The sequence below is a fragment of the Juglans regia genome, chromosome 16 (assembly GCF_001411555.2).
Source record: "Juglans regia cultivar Chandler chromosome 16, Walnut 2.0, whole genome shotgun sequence".
Taxonomy (NCBI): domain Eukaryota; kingdom Viridiplantae; phylum Streptophyta; class Magnoliopsida; order Fagales; family Juglandaceae; genus Juglans; species Juglans regia.
Window position 1 is genome coordinate 5,124,800 of NC_049916.1, and position 20,217 is coordinate 5,145,016.

At 34.8% G+C, this 20,217-nt stretch overlaps 1 protein-coding gene and 1 non-coding gene across 4 annotated transcripts; both read right to left on the minus strand.

Moving 5' to 3' along the window:
- Nucleotides 1–1,332: 1,332 nt before the first annotated feature.
- LOC118344953 lies at nt 1,333–1,440 on the minus strand. The gene has a single exon (XR_004798680.1). It is a non-coding gene; the product is annotated as a small nucleolar RNA R71 (small nucleolar RNA).
- A 5,099-nt stretch (nt 1,441–6,539) lies between these two features.
- Nucleotides 6,540–10,599, minus strand: LOC109004415. 3 transcript variants are annotated; one of them, XM_035686164.1, is made up of 5 exons: nt 10,478–10,599; nt 9,916–10,051; nt 7,820–7,910; nt 6,995–7,075; nt 6,540–6,814 (listed from the first exon to the last, which is right to left on the minus strand). In XM_035686164.1, exons 1-5 carry the CDS (start codon nt 10,509–10,511, stop codon nt 6,677–6,679), a joined length of 480 nt encoding a protein of 159 aa, XP_035542057.1. In that variant the 5' UTR covers nt 10,512–10,599; the 3' UTR covers nt 6,540–6,676. The 3 variants fall into 3 exon arrangements, with proteins under 3 accessions (XP_035542057.1, XP_035542058.1, XP_035542056.1); XM_035686165.1 differs by having other exon boundaries at nt 6,540–6,811; nt 7,820–7,913; XM_035686163.1 differs by having other exon boundaries at nt 7,820–7,913.
- Between the last annotated feature and the right edge of the window lie 9,618 nt (nt 10,600–20,217).

Genomic DNA, 20,217 nt, shown 5'->3' on the forward strand with positions numbered 1-20,217 from the left:
AAAAGAGGGGAGATGGCTCAGTACTGAAGGAAGAAGAGACAAAATTAATTTCCATGGCCGTCATTTGTTTTATTTTTCTCTTAGGATTTTTGTTGTCCATTATATTGATGGGTAACTAAATTCTCAAGTAGGGTTAGGGATGAACTTGCACATTAGATGGTATTTTTAATTTATGTATTTGGCTTTCAATTACTAAAACTCTTTTATTTTATCATTCTCAATTCGTTGTTGATGTTTTCTTCTCTGAATAATCATAGAATTTATTCAGTTTATGGATTTAGTCATGATTTTTCTATTGAATGGATTAGGTCTTTGATTATGTTTGGATCAATTATTTATCTATATTGATTTAATTCTTTGTTGCAATATCACTCCCTGAGTATATTATTGTCATTAGATTTTCTCAATAGTGATAATAATTTACGTATTTTAAAAGTGGTGAATGATTTTTCAAAGGGTTACATTTGGTTTAATTTTGGTTTATAAATCTATACCTTCCGATTGAGAATTTTGGAAATTGAGTTCGCAATTGAGTTATTCAATGAATTAAGAATAATTAAAATACCGGATTTGTGCAAGGGATTCCCAACGCTTTACTGTTCGTCAAATTTGAGTACTTTTTCCGTTAGTCATTTTGCTTCATTTTAATTTACATTTAAAATTAATCTTTATTCTTCATTAGTCATTTAATATTTTTCTTTAGTTTCTTTGTTCCATATGCTACTCTTTTAATTTGTCTCTCTATGGAATCAACACCCCAAAGTTGTGCTATAACTACCGCGTTATTCTTTGGGCGAAACCAAATTTTGGTGCCGTTGCCAAATTTCTTTTTCTTCTTTCTTTTTATAGTATTTTGTTACCTTGCATGCACAAATATAGAGATGCCTTGGGTATATTGGTTTATAGGCCTGTGCTATAGTCGGAATCAAACTTTTTAAATCCTTTATTTGACAATCCATCTAGTCTTGAAGAAATAAGTGAACACGAAAAATCAACCCACTAGAACTCTTTAGGATTACCTCCACCCTACACGCACAACCACACCATCATGCATCATGTTTTCAGCTAATACTCGCCAACTGAATTTTAAAACAGAGATGATATAGATACTCCCTACTTTTTATGGTTTGGAAAATAAAAATTATGTGCATATTAGGGAGTTTGAGGAAGTAGTTGCGATTTTCCATAGTCAAAATACAACTGATGATGTTGTGAGACTTAACTTCTTTCCTTTCTCTTTGGGCTATACTCGCTGAGACCACGATCTATTGGGTCATGGAATGAGATGACTCAGGTTTTTTTTAATAAATATTTTTCTCAACATAAGACTAATGCTTTAAAAAGACAAATCTCTACATTTGCACAAAAGGATAGTGAGACTTTATATCAATTTTGGAAGAGATTTAAGGAGTTGTCAAGTATGTGTCATCACTATGGGTATGAGAATTGGCGCTTAGTGAGCTATTTTTATGAGAGACTTACACCTAGAGAGCATCAATTTGTAGAGATGATATGTAATGATGAGTTTTTACAGAAAGATCCTGATGAGGACATAGAATACATCAATGAGCTTGTTGAAAAAACTCACACTTGAACTGGACTTAGTGCTACTGAGAACACAAATAGGTCACGGCTTGCTGGAAATCCAAATAGTTGTGGAATTTACCATCTTAGGGAAGATGATAACTTAAAAGCTAAGGTGGAGATGCTTACTAGGGAGTTTGAAGTGTTAAGAACTAAAGATTTAAAGCCAACACACATGGCTACTCATGTTGAGTCCTTTGGACCATGTTTTGTGTGTGGTGGGGTAGATCAATTGGCTCAAGAGTGCCCCACATTTGCTGAAATGAGAGGAATTTACGAGGAACAATGTAATGCTTTAGGTATGTACAAAAAACCTTTTACACCTTCTCTCAATACCTACAATCCAGGGTGGCGTTATCACCCCAATTTTAGCTGAAATCTAAAAACCAGTAGCCTGCACAACCACCTAGAGCTTATCCTACACCGTATCATGCATCATCATCTTCTAGAAACCCCTTAGAAGATACTTTACATGTTTTTATTGAGACACAAAGTAAAAATAATCAAAGATTTGATTATGCAGGTTATTGAAGAAAATAATAAGATAAAAACCCATGTATCCAAATTGATGAGCTGTTTGAGTGTAAATGAGGGTGACAAGTTCCCTTCTCAAACTCAATCCACACCCCAATATCAACATATGGCTCAAGGAAATTGGAAAGAGGTCAATTCCATTGTGACATGAAGTGATAAATCCTTACACATCCCAACAACTGATAAGTCAGAGGATGTTGAAGAGGAACATAGCGATGACAATACTGAGTTGCCCAAGAAAGTCAAGGTAATTAAGAGCCTAGTTAAGATACCATTTCCTCAAGGTTTAAAATCTGGTATACGAACTTTGGATTCTAACAATGAAATCTTGAAGAACCTTAGGGATGTAAAAATCAATCTTTCTCTTTTGCATGTTATTAAACAAGTTTATACTTATGCAAAAGTTTTTAAAGATTTGTGTACAGTTAAGAGGAAACACCATGTTAAGAAGATAGCATTCCTGAAAAAGCAAGTTAATGCTTTAATTGAGCAACGAACTCTTCCTAAGTACAAGGATCTTGGTTGTCCAACTATTGCATGTAATATTGGGAATCATGAGTTTGGGCAAGCGTTGTTAGATTTAGGAGCTAGTGTAAATTTGATGTCTTATTCCATTTATTTACAGCTTGGTTTTGGTGAAATTAAGCCCACTTCTGTTATGCTTCAATTGGCTGATTGTTTAGTTAAGAAACCGAGATGAATAGTTGATAATGTTTTGATCCAAATTGACAAGTTTTACTACCCCATTGATTTCTTACTCCTTGATACTAGTTATGTTGTTGACACTAATTTTAAAATCCCCTTAATTTTAGATAGAAATTTCATTGCTACTGTTAATGTTCTTATTAATTGCAATAATAGTCGAATGAAACTGTCTTTTGGGAACATGACTCTTGAGGTGGAAAAACAGCCAATAGAGGATAACGAGTGCCACCAAACGTACATGATTGACACACTTATAGACAAGGGAGTTCACACAACTCATGATTCTAATTCCCTTGAATATTTTCTTGTTAGTTCTGAGTTTGATACTATGAATGATTCATCTGATGTTGTTGATATTTGTGCTATTTTTTATGAACCTTAGGATTATGACCCATATATTTGGTAACCGAAATTTGAGGAGCTGTCTAAGAAAAGTGAAAAGCGGATTCCTTTAAGCATGGATAGTCTCAAATTGGAATTGAAACCACTGCCCTAAGATCTTAAGCATGCATTTCTCGGCCGAGGCAAGTGCCTGAAGTGGAAGACATTTCACTTGCAGACTCGGTCTATCAACCTTGACCATACTATGCAGGTATATATATATATATATATATATATATATATATTTATTTATTTTGTTTTCTTTTCAATTCATTCATTTTCTTTCTTTTTGTTTGTTGATGTTTTCTTTGTTTTTTGTTTTCGGGTTAGTGTTATTTTGCCATTTCAGTTTGCCACCTCTTATGCTTACCGGACTGCCCACGTCACACATCAGGTGTATTCTACCCTCTTTAGTTACTCTCCATTCAGTTTTAATTTTTAAACATTTAGGACAATATTTTGTTTAAATTGGGGGTGGTGCAAATTATGCATTTACAAATGTTTGTTGGAACTCTGTGGCACGTTTACATGTGTCAAAATTTTTTTAATTTGCATCACACATGCATCTTTTTTACATATGTACTCATTTTCATTCATAGTCATCTTCGTGAATTCACCAAACCCACCATAATCATTTTTTGCTTAAGTATTCACAGAACCCCTAATGCACTCATCCAAGTTTTGTGGTAAGATGGTGGTTTGACACATGTAGATAGAGAACTCTTTTACTTAAGTATTCATGTGAGTTTTGGAGATGATTGAGAGCTTACAAATACAGTAAATTGTGATAAGCGTTCATTGATCTGTTGAATTGGATACTTCTTTTGGGAATATCATTACAAGATTTGTGGTAAGATGGTGGATATACTTGAGATATGATGAATGTCAACTTAAGATTAACGTTTGAACCTTTCAAGCTAACCATTTCCATCATAGACCTCTAGTAGTCAACTTTGAACCAATAAACACATGTAGCTTTTTCTTTTCATATACCCACATCATCCATGCCCCTCCACATTGGAGTATAGCCTATATACTGATTTTTCTTCCCTTTTTACTTCCAAGTGTATACTAGGTGTGGAATTTACATTTTCTTCCTTTTATGTTGAGTTCTTTGAAAAAAAAAAATTAAGCCTGGGTAGAAATGACAAGAATACCAAAGTGGCGTGTGTTTATTTATCAAATTATTGAAAAAACAAAAAACAAAAAAATAGGTGGAAGAAGAAGAAAAAGAATTATTATTCGATGATTTGAAAAGTTGGAGAGTACATCAAGTGAGAATTGTGGTCTATTGAGATATTTAATAAGATTCCCTTTGTATGTACTCGGAAGTTTTTGAATTATTTTCATTTTTTTTTCATATAGCCCCGAACCCAAGTCACGTTACAACCTATTGTGTTGACCGTTCTTATCTTAAGTAAGATTTTGGAAATAGTGGTGGAAGTCTCATTTGTTAGTGTTCTTATCATAAAATCAATATTTGTTTGTTGCTTGTACATAATTACCTAATTCTCCATGAGAGTGTGTGTACATCCATTGTCAACTCTATAGAGAGAATCCTCACACGAAGCACTTTTATACCCGTGAGTTATGGAGTTGAACATTTCGCTTGAGATGTTCTTAATGTTGTATGTATCAGGACTTCTGGTTAGATAGATATAGTTTGGAACACACACACACACTCTATGGATTGCTATAAGGGGATTGCTTGTGATAGAGTTATTGAATTCTTAAGATTGCTTTGATATGTGAATCTAGAAAGTGTGATTTGGTGGCCTTTGTGTGATTTTCTTTGGTCTCTTTCGTTGGTTTGGCATAAAAATTGTTAGGGACTAGTAATAAGCAAGTTGGGGGTGTGATAAGTATACGAAAGTGCACTCTAAATACTCTATTATTAGACTAAAATGCTAAGATGTGAACATAAATTATAGGAATTCATGGGTATTCTTGAATTGAGTTTCAATTTATTTTGGAATACTCTTGAGCAGATTTTTATGTTTAATTTCAAAGTCTATAAAAGAGCAAGTCAAAACCCAGTCAAATTCAAAGGACTTTCACGTGGGCAAGATGTTGAAACAACCTCATAAATTTCAACGAGTGTAAAACTCTTCAAATAAAGATAATGATGAAATTTAAGAGTAATTCGAATCAAGAGAAAAAGTCAATCCAAAATTCGCTAGAAGACAGCCTGTACATAATTTAGTATTTTGATCATAACTTTTCCATTCAAATATTGGATTGAAACGATTCTTGATGTGTTAGAAAACTATTTTAAAGGGCTACAAATTTGTCTGTAATAAGTATTGCTAAATTTGAACTTCTGAAGTACGTATGTAGCTGCCAAGATAAGTCATAAAATTTAGGCATTTTGTATGCGGGAATATGAAGACATTAGGGTTTCTTTCCTATCTTATATAAGCATTTTATTAGCACGAAATTGAGAGTTTTAAAAGAAGGGAGATGGCTCAGTACTGAAGGAAGAAGAGACGAAATTAATTTCCATGGCCGTTGTTTGTTTTATTTTTTTTCTTGAGATTTTTGTTGTCCATTATATTTATGGGTAACTAAATTCTCAAGTAAGGTTAGAGATAAACTTGCACAATAGATGGCATTTTTAATTTATGTATTTGGCTTTCAATTACTAAAACTCTTTTGATGTTTTCTTCTCTGAATAATCATAGAATATATTATGTTTATGAATTTAGTCATGATTTTTATATTGAATGGATTAGACCTTTGATTATGTTTAGATAAATTATTTATCTATATTGATTTAATTCTTTGTTGCAATATCGCTCCCTAAGTATATTGTCGTCGTTGGATTTTCTTAATAGTAATAATAATTTATGTATTTTAAAAGTGGTGAATGATTTTTCAAATGGTTACATTTGATTTAATTTTGGTTTATAAATCTATACATTCCGATTGAGAATTTTAGGAATTGAGTTATTCAATGAATTAAAAATAATTAAAATACCGGATTTGTGCAAGGGATTCTCGACGCTTAACTGTGTCAAATTTGAATACTTTTTCCATTAGTCATTTTGTTTCATTTTAATTTACATTTAAAATTAATTTTTGTTCTCCATTAATTATTTAATATTTTTCTTTAATTTCTTTGTTCCTTCTACTATTTTTTTAATTTGTTTCTGTGTGAAATCGACACTTCAAAATTTTGCTACAACTACCGCATTATTCTTTGGGCATAATCACGAAGCTATCGTCCAAAACATCTCGAGGTTAAAGCTATCATCCAAAACAAACCAATCGTGCATTTATTTTTTATTTTTTCCCTTCGTCAAATGCTCTTAAATACTAATCCAAAAGAGACAAAATTTAGATATTAAAAGCCATCAAACGACCTTTATTCAGAAAAAAGGAGGGCAAGACCACAGAATTACATATCCAACTTCAAATGTATAAGCAAAGGTTAAAGATTCAAAGATCATATTTTGGTAAATGGGGACAAATCTCACATGGTAGCTTCAACTTCAGGATCACTTTCAACTGGCACCGTAGGCACATTATTGGTACCCCTTAAACGTGAGGATACGTTGTCAATGGCTGAATTGAGTTGGCTTATCTTTGCATTCAAGGTCTGCCGAGTCTGCTGCTTTCCCGGAAAAGAAACGAAATCGGAGTATTAAAACTAATCAATTAGCAGAAAACATCGCACACGTGGTCGATAACAAGAATTAACTCCAAACCTTCGTCATAAACGAAACTGAATATTAAAACTATTCAATTAGCAGGAAACACTGCCACTGGGGGGTAATTAATAAGTAATTACCTCCAAACCTTCATCATAATACATTGGTCGCCTGGCCTTCCGGAAACCATATTCATCTTCATTCAGAAGGGATCTTCTGATCTGCACAACAAAAAGAGCAAACCAGGATCAAACCCAAACTTAAACCGTAAACCAAAACCCAGAGGCGTTTGACAGACCAAACAAATTTTTAGCCCAAAGGAAAAGGTGTTGTGATTGCCTCCCCAAGCAATGGATAATGCACTGATGATCCATTTTGCTTTAAGAAGATATCCGACAATGAATCATTATTTGGGGACAAAGTTATTTGGAGTACAGGGATTAAAAGAGCCATATGTATGCATGGAAATAAAATAGAGGAAAACTGCTACTTGTACAATAATATTTTCTCCATGCAGGGCTGGGGCCACCTTGGATTAAATGCGAACATAGTAATCAAACTTGTGGTGAAATGACGGCAATAAACTTTCCATGAGATAAAGAGAAAATTTGGAGTAGCGTGGATTTGCATGTATCTATGATTCTATAGTCATAGCATTGAAATAAATAGACTTCTCATGGCCAAGAAAGAAACATCGATTTCTCACAGGAAATAATAAATCGCATGGAAAGAGAATTGTACAGAAAAAACTAATAGTAGCATGCAAAACAATGTGCTTTGTACAGTTAGAAAGTAATAACTATACTCTAAACAATTCCGGCGCATCCCTGAGCAGCTGGATAACAGCTAAAAAGAGACTTAACATCTCTGTGCTTCACTATTGCATGTGCTTGATATTCATCAATAGAATTATCAAACATATAGTTTATAAATTTCCGTAAACCAAAAGTAGTATATGCATTCACCTGGGGAGCAAAAACATAAGCTAAAGTTCCAAACACGGCACCACCCAGAAGAAAACCAGCAAGAAAATCACCAGCTCCACTTCTGCTATCGCTGCTGCATATAGTTGAGAGAACATAAAAAGAAGGCCGATAAATTTACATAACCATCAGCACAGTCAAATGATGAAGTGCTGCTTTTAAAAAAAAAAAAAAAGGAAATAGCATAAGGCCACAGTAAGTAAAATTATCAAATTATAAGTTTCAATCAAACTCTGTACCACTTGTTTTATGTTTCTTTTTTAATATTAATTAAGTCTTAAAACCCACCTTACACCAAAAATACTCTGGTTAATTGGCCTTTAAGATTTTGACTTGCATTCAATGTGAATCAATCTAGAGAAATCGAGAAATCTATACCTGTGACATAACAAAGTACAAACAAGGATTTGCTGACAAGTATATGAATGTGCAGTAATTATAGGACAAAAACACTTAAACAAACAATCCTAGAGTTCCTTCTTTCTTGATTTTTCTTGATAAGCAAAAGCTATGAGGCAAGGTAAAGATGGCAGTTAACCACAAGCAGAGTCATATAAGTGAAGCAAGTGCAGGCTTAGAGTAGATATTAGAAGCATGTTTGATGCTGAGAAATAGGAACAACCAAGTTTTCTAAGAGTCTCCCTTGTTCCTTTGGTTAAACCTCAATAGCTTCCTACGCTGCTTGGTAAAAATATACTCTACAACTTGTCAAACAATGTACATATAAACACTCTACAAGACTAGCCTTATCCACACATGGAGAGGAGAACATACAAAAGCTTTATAATATTGTTTTAGGGCACCGGAATGAAACCCATTCTTAGCAGAAGCTTTAAATAATATGGCTAAAATCTTTCATTACATGCTACCATCTCCACCATACATGCTACTATCTCCACCATCAGATGGGGAAAAAGAGCCAATCTGCTAATAAATATAATTACTAGAACATGTGCTTTCTTTGTGTCATATCAATTGTGTAAAAAAAAACAATTTTTATCAGCTGTGGCAAATAAAAGAAAAGAAACTCCATAGAAGTCGAAATATGAAGAAATAGGTAGGTATGCCTAAACTTTTTAGTCTAAGGATAAAGAAAGGATCTGATTGATAGAATAGACATGGTAAATACCACTGGTGAGGTTCTGGGTTTGTAAAATAAGAACGGTTTAGTTATTTCACAATATAAGATAAAAATAAGGGATCAACTTAGGTAACAAAGTCGATCCCCCCAGGTATTGTGCAGCAAAGTAGAATAAAATCCCAGATAAGTAAGCATTTTCAGAAAGGAACTCTATCAGTTCCATAAATCAATTGAATCTTTGAAAAATATTTCTTTTGTGAGTTCTTAGTTTTATTTCATTGAGCCATTCAAGCAAATATCAAGCAGCTTTAACGCTTTGTTTTTGCTTCCCTCTTCCCCAGGGTAATTGCTTAAAGTACATGGCGCTACATGGATACGCCTTTTTTTCCTAGTTCATTTCTCAGCAAACAGATCTGATTCATTGCCTCTATGTCTTTCAATTAAAGATGTACTATAAATGATTAAATTCACATGGTATCAAAGCAGAGGCCCTGAGTTTGAACCATGACTCTATACTCTATCCCTTTAATTAAATATTCCATGTGTTGGGCTCACCTATAGAGGGAAAGTTTGGCCCATGCGTGAGGGGGAGTGTGAGGGATATAATATAAAAAATTAAATCTACATCTTCCTATAAGCTTAAAGTTTTGGGATAAATGGTGATCTCACACCCCCAACATCAATCTTAGCTCTCCCTTGAATGAGACTAAGCTCTCAAATATCCTAAATTGAACCAATAATAGGCAACTTTCTAATGAACACATAATTTTTTTTTTTTTTTTTATAAGTAAATAAGTAGCTTAATTGAATAGGATGAACACATAATTATTAATATAGCTTCACTATAACTCGAAAGATAAGTTTGAATTAACTCAAACTCAAAGCAAACCAAAAAATTATGTAAATAACGATTTTTATAAGCCGGTGAGTATGTAGATGCAGTATACAGACATAAAAATCAAAGTTAAATAGACTGAAGTCCAGAAAAAAGATATACTTGTACTCTGCACGAACAGATAGCCTGCGAGAAATTCCTGCCCGGTTCGATTTCTTCTGTATTATCAGTTTCGGAGTTTTTCCAAATGAATTTGGTTTTGTTGACCAGAGCTCACGCGCATGAAGTTGCGATCCACCTATAAGAAATAAAAACAATAATTTACAAAAGACTTATGTAGAGAAAACCCACAACGAAACAATCTCAGAGCTCTTACCAAAACAGCATAAAACCAACAATCATTTGGCATCTTTGACAGTAACACGTTATTGAGCATTCAAAAGGGAGAAACAAGACAGAAACCCAATATCCTGCAGGGTTCCATGCATAGAACCCAATATTCTTTTTTGGAAAATCATAATACATCACAGAGGAATAACAATTCTGGAATCAAAAGAATTCGGAACACAATGAATTTAACCCACAATTGAAAACAATACTGTAAAGTCATGCAGAAGTGTAGTCGGTGTTCTTTTATTTTTGTTTTCCTGAACCTCCTCCTCTTTTCCTCGTTTTTCTACGACAGTTATTTGTCAAATGGATAATGAAACCCTGAAAAATTTACCTGAGATAGACACAGGAACGAAGCAGGTCGCCATGAGAGACTATGAGATCCACAGAGAGAGAACGTATCTCCACAAAATACAAATAGCCCTACGCTTTGAAAGAAAGATGGCAATAATTTGATAAATGCGGGTAAAGGAAGGTTCATTTCGGAATGTCGGGTCTTTTTTACGGTAACTATGCTCCAGTCGGGTGGGTTTAAAACTCATTTTTGTACCAATCAATAGAATCGCGACACGTAAGCATCTCAAACACATTTATTCTGCACCCGGCAACACCAAACCTGCACTCAGATAGCTTGCGTTCGAGTCCAAACGATAGCTTACGACAGGTTGTGCAAGCAGAAGTGAAGGGCTTTTCGATTTCTGCAAAGCTAGATTTCGATGCTCGAGGTTGCTGAGAGCAGAGGGAAGGGGGCGCGAGGTTTCTTACAAATCCATCACAGAATTCAGGGAAATTAAGCTTCAGCAATGTTGAGATTCTGTGGAATTACGTCTTTCAGTTTTGGGTTCCGTTCGAATCCTGCATATGAATCTTAGGGGTTTTACGAAGGAGATTCTAGGGCTTTTATCTGGTTCACTGTGGCCAAGTTGCACACGCAAACTCCAAGCTCTGTGAGGTAAATTAATTGCCCAAAATTAGCATTTCAATGATTAAAGCCATTAATTCTGTTTTTCTTCGTTTATTCTTTTAATTTTCTTTGTTGTCTTCCGAATTTTATGACGAACTTGACCAAATTATGGAGGTTTAGTCGTGGTTGCAGAATTTACAAAGAGATCATCATCGACAAGAAGAGGGGTTTTCATGCACTGAGAATCAGTTAAGTAACTGCATATCGGTAAAATCCCTGAACTGAAATGATAACATTTATGGATTCGAAAGAGAAACTAAAGGAGGTGGACAAGTGCTTAGATCCTCAGCTATGGCATGTCTGCGCCGATGGAATGGTTCAAAAGAGAAACTAATGGTTCTGAAGCACAAGAAAAAGATGATTGCAGGTTTGGTGCAGGAAAGGGGAAGGGAGAGAGGAAATAGAAGAGTAGAGGTTTGGTGTTGCCGGTGCAAGAGAAATGTGTTTAAGATGCCTACGTGTCACAATTCTATTGGCTGGTATAAAAATAGATTTTAAACCCATCATCCTACTTGAAGCTTTTCTCAAAGAACAATAGAGATCAGCCTACTGTACATTGTACTCTTCACACACTTCACATAGTTTTTTTTTTCAACCCAGCACGTTAGATTTGCTGGGACTTCCACTAACAGCAGGCTATTAAGAAGATTTTTTCTTTCTCAAATATATGAAGAAAATGCTATATGCCCCGCTGGGCTCCGTTGGATTGTAATATTTTTTTATCTATTATTTTTAAGTTTTTTTTAATATAAAAATTATAATATTATTAAAAAATATATTTTTAATTATGAAATAAAATAAAAAATAATATTTATTTTACTTTGTAATTAATGAAATATTTTTTAATACTTTTTTTTTTAATTTTTTGATTAAGAAAGTATTTTTTAATGATATTCTAAATTTATTTTATTTTTTAAAAATATTTAAAAGTGTAAAAAAAATCTATATAAAAAAATACATATAAAAAAGTATATATTAAACCCAACGGGAGCTCTTAGCTGGAGCTGTAACATGTCCAGTTTAAATATTTAAAAAAATCATAATATTATTAAAAAATATTTTTTTAATCATAAAATAAAATAAAAAAATATTTTTTATAATTTCTTATTTTATTTCGTAATTAAGAAAATATTTTTTAATATATATTTTTTTTACTTTCTTCTTAATAATATTTTAAATTTATTTTATATTTTTAAAATATTTTAAAATATTAAAAATTTATATAAAAAAATTATTTAAATAAAATATATATAAAATAATACTACAGCTCCCATCACCCAATATATTATAGTCATTTTATAAAAAGCACGTGTCAGATCTGTTCAATCATAATATTATTACTTTTTTCGAATGAGAACATAAAATAAAGAGAGCTTTTAACAAAAGAGTCACTAATTATTTAAAATAAGTATAATTATATTCATAATCTTTATACTACTCATCACATTTATTTATCTATTTTTATTAAATGTGTGGTGTATAAATAATAAGTAGAAAAAATCAATTAATTTAAGAAGAATAAAATTAAAAGAAATTTAAAAAAATAAAAATAAATATAATGAGCGATGTGTGAGAATGATGAGTAACAAAACTTTTAAAATAATGATTATAAGAGTTAAGAGCAATGCTCCATTATCATTTTGTTTTGAATGTTGGAAGTAATGTAACAAAACGTTTGTTGGAGCAACTCAACGGCCACTTCCTCTGATATATTATTTATTTATAATGCAATTCTAATTATGGGGAGAAAACAAGAAGAAAGGGCCTTTAGCTATTTACATGATACTTGTGCACAACTCCCTCTTTGGCATTATGTTTCTAGAATATATATATGGCATATCGGTATTTCAGAAGGGTACTTTCGGCAGAAAAGCATGGATTTTTCTTTTTGAGAAACCACACTCACTGCATCCGAAGCTAAGCCCCAAAGTCTACATGCCTTTGATTTTTCCGCCTTATAATTGCAAACAGTTTTAGACTTCTTTGTCGTGAGAATAAGGCCAACAACAATGACAACTACCAGAAAGGAGAAAGAAAATTTTCTTTTTATTTTTTATTATTATTTTCAAAGGATATATTTTTTATTAATTAAGTGTATAATGCACCTGCTTGATACAATGTTAAGTGTAGATATTGTAGTCAAGAGCCGCTCTATGGAAAGATGAGTTTCCTCTTCTCTGGTTACCTTCAACCCACTTGTAAGTCCTTCATTACCTTCCATTCCCCTTTTAGTAAACCCACCAACCTTTCCCTTGTTGTATACAACCTCCGCCCCCCAAAAATGTCGAATGCGAACCAAGGCATCAACCAACTCATCGAACAAACAAAAGCTTTGACTTGGGAGGACATCATCCTGGTCCTAGCAACGAATACTGCAGCAAAGATTTCAAACCATGCCCTCATAGGTTAGCTGGTCTCTTCTAAAGCCCTTAATAAGCACATTTTCCACTTTAACATTTGTACGGTATGGAGTTTCGCACCGGGCTTAAATATTAAAGACTTGGGTATAAACACTTTCCTATTTACTTTCTCTTCAAGTCTGGAAAAGAATAGAATATTTCAGCAAAAACCATGGAATTTTAAGGGATATCACATGGTTCTCAAAGAATGGCCCCCTCGCCTTAGTATCCAAGAAATCGATCTCTCATTCTCAACATTTTGGAGTCATATATGTGGACTTCCATTGGAAATGATGACAGTAGAAAATGCAATACAAATAGGTAAAGTCTTGGGGCATCTGATAGAGCTTGACTATTCTTACCTCCCTGAGAACAGTGTTAAACCTTTCATGCACATTAGAGTTGAAATCAACACTGAAAAACCTCTTTATGAAGGTTTTAATTTACCCAGAATCAACAAGAAGCCAACAAAGATTAGTTTTAAATATGAAAGACTCTCTAAATTTTGTTATGGGTATGGTCGTTTGGGACATCTTCATCAAGGTTGTCCAATTTATACTAGTTCATCAGATGATCCTTGCTATGGTCACTGGATGCGTGCAGAAACTGTAGATAACCGTCGCATGAACACTGGCATGATAAGGGCTGAAGACTCGCTTAAAGATCAACTACAGCCACCCTTTTCCTTGAAAAGACAGCTCTCCTCCAATAACATTCAAAGAGACAAATGAAAATTTGACTTCGGCCATGAAAAATACTCCTATTGAACACCTGGGTAAAGGCAAGGCTGTTATCATCAGCACTGAGAGTGGGAACAAAAAGGAGTATTGTATAAAAAAAACTTTTTCCATGTAGTACTACTGAGTTCCCGTTCAGGCAGGATGATGACCCTGTTCAACTTCCTGAAAAACAGCTTCTTCGCCCAGAAAGAGTGGACCCAGCCGTGGACTTCATACCACCACGTGGCATCCTCCAAAGTTTTCAGCAAGCAAATCTGACTGCTTCCTTTATTGATGACAATCATCTCGTCCCTCCTTTTACCTCATAACTGTCAGTTGATGTCAGCCCCCTTTAACTAAACTCGCCATTCTGCCAAAATTGTCAACCCTTGTCCCCTAAAGGAATTATCCGCCCTTCCTTCTGAAGTCAACCCAATATCCTCAACCCCTCCCCTTAAGCCTACAAGCCCAACCCCAACTCGGCCTGAGTCCAATCCCTTATTCCTCAATCAAGTATTAGCCTAACTCCAAGCCAACAAAGGCCCATTTATCATTGAACTGTCCAAACCAAACCCAAATCTATCCCTTTTGGTTAGCCCATCTGGACATGTGTCCATTGCCTTCAATACCTTTCAACTCAACCCAGCCCCATCCCTTCCTAATACCCAGCTCTCTCCTCTTCGACCCATCCACCAGAGCAATAACCAAACCTAGAGTAGGAGATCATGGCTTCGGCATTCACAGTTCCTACATCTTCCCCAGCCTCATCCAATGAGTCAACCAAAAAGAGGAAAATCATAAGCCCAGCAAAGCCAGTCTCTCAATACCCGCACAAAAAAATCATTCTATCTTCCTCTATCACTTTGGCCGATTCTGATACGGTCAACAAGGAGCATGAAGGAATCCATCATGCAGCTGGGTCGCATATTTCTACAGATACTCCTCCAGAGTTCAAAGCTGTGCCGCACCCCTCCACAGGATCCCTTCCAGCCCGTAAAGCAAAATTGGAATGCCCACAGCGTAGGAGCAATAGGAACAGCTTGACCGCTCACTATGCTCCATACCAAAGGCAAGCCTTGACAGTTTCTGGTAATATAGTCCAGACTCAAACCATGAATCTTTTTCCCATTAATCCAATGACTGGAGTGGCAGGGTCTTCACTGCCACCAAAAAATCCATGAGGCTCCTTGCTTGGAACTGCCGAGGTATTGTCCGAACTCGTGCAATTAGATCCCACAGGGCAAATATCAAGATCTATAATCCTGAAGTAATTTTTCTTTCAGAAACCTTATTATCTCCAAGTGATAATGAACGTATTGTAAATATCCTTGGCTTTTCATTTTTTTTCCACTCCCCATCAACCAAAAAATGGGGAGGCCTTTTGTTAATGTATCGTCTTGGTTTCGATACAGAACTTGTGAATATTTCTAGCAATATGATATATGTGTTGGTCTACTCTGATCCCATTCAAATGCCATGACTTCTGAACCTTGTTTACTGCCCAGTCCCGTTTAGTCAAAAACAGCATTTTTGGGAACTTCTTAGCCTAATTATTGAGTCTTTTTTTGGGCCTTCTCTTGCAATTGGGGACTTTAACTCGATCCTATCTCAACCAAAAAACTTAGGGGGTAAATTCTTTGCTCAATCCTTTAAAATGAATGGGCTTCCTCTCTTCATGCATAGATTTGGGTTTGTTGATATCGGGTTTAATAGTCCAAAATATACCTGGTCAAACAAGAGGGACGGTTACAATCTTATCAAAGAGAGATTAGATAGAGGGATTGCCAATTTAGCTTGGCTTGATCTGTTCCCACATGCATTCATCACTACCCTCACCCGTGATTCCTCTGATCATGCTCCAATCTTATTGGACTCATCTAATAGAAAGCCTTCCCCCAAAGCTTTTAAATTTGAGGAGTTTTGGTTGAGAGACATTTCTATTTTCGGGATCATTAAAAAAGCATGGAATTGCAATTTCATAGGAACCCCCTCCTTTATCCTCTCAAAAAAACTCAAGCATACAAAAAAAGCCCTTCAAGAGTGGAATATCAGAAACTTTGGTCATATTCAAACCCAAATAAAAAATCTTTTTGAGATTCTTTCCTCAATCCAAGATCAAGATCAGATACCCTCTCCTATCTCTTTGGAATCGGACCTGCAAGCAAATCTTCATGAACTCCGTCTTAGGGAAGAATCTCTCTAGAATCAAAAATCCAGAGTGACTTGGCTCACCACTACGGATTTAAACACTAAATTCTTTCATGCTTGTACTGTGATCAGACGTAGAAGTAACAATATTGAAAGTCTTAAAATGGGAAGAAATCAATGGTCTTCTGATCCATCCATTATCTCCACTACCATTCTGGATAATTTTCAAAACACATTGACCTCTTCCAATCCTATACCACTTGTAGATCTGGATCATCATTTTCCAAGAAAATTCACTGATGCTGAAATGATTTCCTTTGCCATATTCCTTCTGATGAGGAAATTTCCCTTCTTGTTAAAGCTCTTCCCTTCTCGAAAGCTCTAGGTCCCGATGGTTTCACGAGCCTTTTTTACAAAAAAATTTGGGAAATCATCAAATCTGACATTCTGGCCACTGTAAAAGGCTTCTTCATTCAAGGAAAACTCCTAAAAAAGCTCAATCATACCAATTTAGTTTTGATTCCAAGGTGGAAAATCCAAATGACATCAAACAATTTAGACCTATTAGCCTTTCTGCTATAAGATTATAGTAAAAATCCTCGCCAATAGGTTTAAAACTATTTTGCCAAGCATCATTTCCCCTTATCAATCTGCTTTCTTGCCAAGTGGACTCATTCAAGAAAACACGATCTTGGCTCAAGAGATTTTTCACCTTATAAAAAAAAAAAAAAAAAACCAGAACTTGTATTATGGCTATCAAAATTGATATGGCTAAAACTTTTGACTCTATGGAATGGACATTAATTCTGGATGTTCTTCATCACATTGGTTTCAATCATAAATGGATTCATTGGATTAAAGAATGCATTTCTATTGTCTCCTATTCAATCATTATCAATGGGTCCCCATATGGTTTCTTTCAACCTTTGAGAGGTTTAAGACAGGGAGATCCCTTATCTCCTTTTCTTTTCATTCTTGGCACTGAAGTGCTCTCTAGACTCATCATCCATAAAGAAAACCTTGGCTGCTTTAGAGGCATAAAATTGTCAAGAGAGGGACCCTTCATCTCCAATTTGCTCTTTGCTGATGATCTGTTCTTTTTTGGTACGATCAATTCTCAAAATGCCCAAGCATTTGCAAATTGTATTACCACCTATAATTCATGGTCAGGGCAAAATATCAACAATAAGAAATCATCTCTTCATTTCAGTGCAAACATCAATCCGGACTCTAGCAATGATGTTAAAAATTTCTTTGACTTCAGAACTTCACCTCCAAACTCTAAATATTTGGGCCTGCCCCTCACCAATGGTGTTGAAAAGAAGAGATTCCTATCTGAACTTATCAAGAAAATCCAAGTCAAACTTCATGGTTGGAAAACAAAAATTTTTTCCCAGGCATCAAAATCTATCCTCATCAGATCGGTGGCAAGCTCTTTACCCTCTTTTGCCATGTCCACCTTTCTCTTCCCTAAGGAAATGGCAAAAAAAAATTGATACTTTGTTAAGGAGGTTCTGGTGGGGGTATGAAGACAAACAAAAAAAGAAGTTTACCCCAAAGTCTTGGAATTCGATTTGTCTACCTAAATCCATGGGTGGTCTTGGTTTTAAGTAGACTTTCATCTTCAATTCAGCTCTTATTTCCAAATTAGCTTGGACTTTCATCAATGGATCTACCAGCCTTTGGAAAGAAGCCCTTTCTAAGAAATACCTAAGATCAAATTCCTTTCTAGATGTATTCCCCAAGCAAACGGACTCCAGGTGTTGGAAAAGTCTCTTAAAACAAAGAGACTTCTTAAGGGCCAGTATGTGTTATCAGATCGATAACGGAGCCACCACAAGAGTTTGGATTGATCCCTAGATTCCCACTCTGCCAACCAGTACACCTCAACCGCATCTGACAAATAATATTGTTGACCACTCCATGACTATTTCGGAGCTCATCTTAGAAGAGCCAAGGCGTTGGAACACCCTTCTCTTGAATGCCCTCTTCTCAGTAAATACCACCAGAGAAATCCTAAAAACTCCCTTAGCCAACCATAACTTCCAACACATTCCTGACAAGACCAAATGGCTCCATCATGCTTCTGAGAACTTTTTTGTAAAATCAGCCTATAGAGCCTTGGTTCATCAGAATGGCATTTCTCCTACTAGTAGCCTACCCATCAATTGGAAGATCCTCTAGAAGATGAAGATTCAGGATAGACTAAAAATGCTTCTTTGGAAAATTAGCCATAATATCCTCCTTACAAAAATCATGATCAGCACAGTTATTCCCCTAGATGAAGATCAAATCCGATGCCCCCTATGCAAAGCTGAACTTGAAGATCTCCCTCATCTCTTCCTCAATTGCATTTTCTCTAGAGTAATGTGGAGACATTCTAAGTGGCTGATTAATACCTTCTACTTTGTAAGCCAACCGATATCCAATTGGATTAGCATCATCATTAATCCATCCCCCAATCTAAAAATACCTGAAGAAGAGAAACATGATTTCCAGATTTTTGCTACCGTTGCAATAGATCACCTTTGGTTCATAAGGAATAAGCTTGAACATGATTACGCAACACCCTCCTTTTCTGTGTATGTAGAATCTGTTTTTAAGCTTGCTAAACAGCACACAAGAGCATGGGCAGACCAAGAAAATCAGATTGAAGAATTTGAAGAAAGACAACTTGATGGATACCAACTCATCACATTCGATCTGGCCACAAAAAATGAAGGATCTATTCTTGCATCTCTTTGTTGGGTGGACAATGGGGAGTTATTATTTGCAAAAACCGATCTCATCAGCAAGGTAAGCTCCAATGTCGGAGAAGCATCTACAGCCTTAATGGCCATTAAAGAAGCAAAGAAGCTGAAGCTAGAAAGAATAATTTTAGAGGGCGACTCTAAAGTCACTATCCAAGCAATGTTAAACACCTCCCCAATCCAAGAATGGATCATGAGCCCAATAATCAACGACATCAGACATCACCTAGAGTCATTCAAGGAATGGAAGGCGAAGAAAATGCATCGATCACAAAATCGATGCACGCATAACTTAGCACAGTGGGCCGCGACAATGCAAGCCTTTGGCAATATCCCACAAATCCAAATTACTCTGTCACTGCTACAATTCCATAGTGGGAAAGACCCTCCCAACAATGTTATATTTCAGTAATTTCCAGTTTCCAAGACTACATTGTATGATGTTTCTCTTTTTTTTAATGCAACTTGCTTAAAAAAAAAAAAAAAAAGTGTATAATGCACCTTTTTTATTATGGATCTTGCTATTGTACCGATAAAAGGTACGATTGTTTGAACCGATCATTTGAATTTTAGGTTAATTACCCTTTGTCTCCTTAAATTTTTACTCAATTCGTAATGTACTTTCAAAACTAATAATTACATCAAAGTGGACCCTCAGACTTTCAAAACTTCTCAATCCCCACCTTCCGTCTACTAGCAGCGTCAAATTTAACAGAAATTTACTGTAAAGATATAATTTTCATCTAATTTATTATCATTGACCATATAAAATATAAAATAATATATGTTATCAATTAATAATAAATCATTAATCATTAACAATATATAAAGTTATTTTATACCTAAGTTGCAAGCAAGTATGAATAATATATATATATACAATGAAATTATTTGATATTCATTAACCATATATAAATTAATAAAAAAAATTATTTAATGATTTATGATTTATTATTAATTGATAGCATATATTATTTTATATTTTTTATGGTCAATGATAATAAATTAGATGAAAATTACATCTTTACAGTGAATGTTATGCACATAGTAGCACGTGTTGTGAATTTCCGTTAGATTTAACGCTGATGGTAGAT

Excerpts from the sequence above, each read along its gene's own strand:
- LOC109004415 (XM_035686163.1), bottom strand. The coding sequence starts at position 10,511 with ATGGCGACCTGCTTCGTTCCTGTGTCTATCTCAG. Across the intron at positions 7,076-7,819 it reads CTTATGTTTTTGCTCCCCAG|ATCAGAAGATCCCTTCTGAA; the intron begins GTGAATGCATAT and ends TTTGTTGTGCAG. Across the intron at positions 6,815-6,994 it reads ATTATGATGAAGGTTTGGAG|CAGACTCGGCAGACCTTGAA; the intron begins GTAATTACTTAT and ends CCGGGAAAGCAG.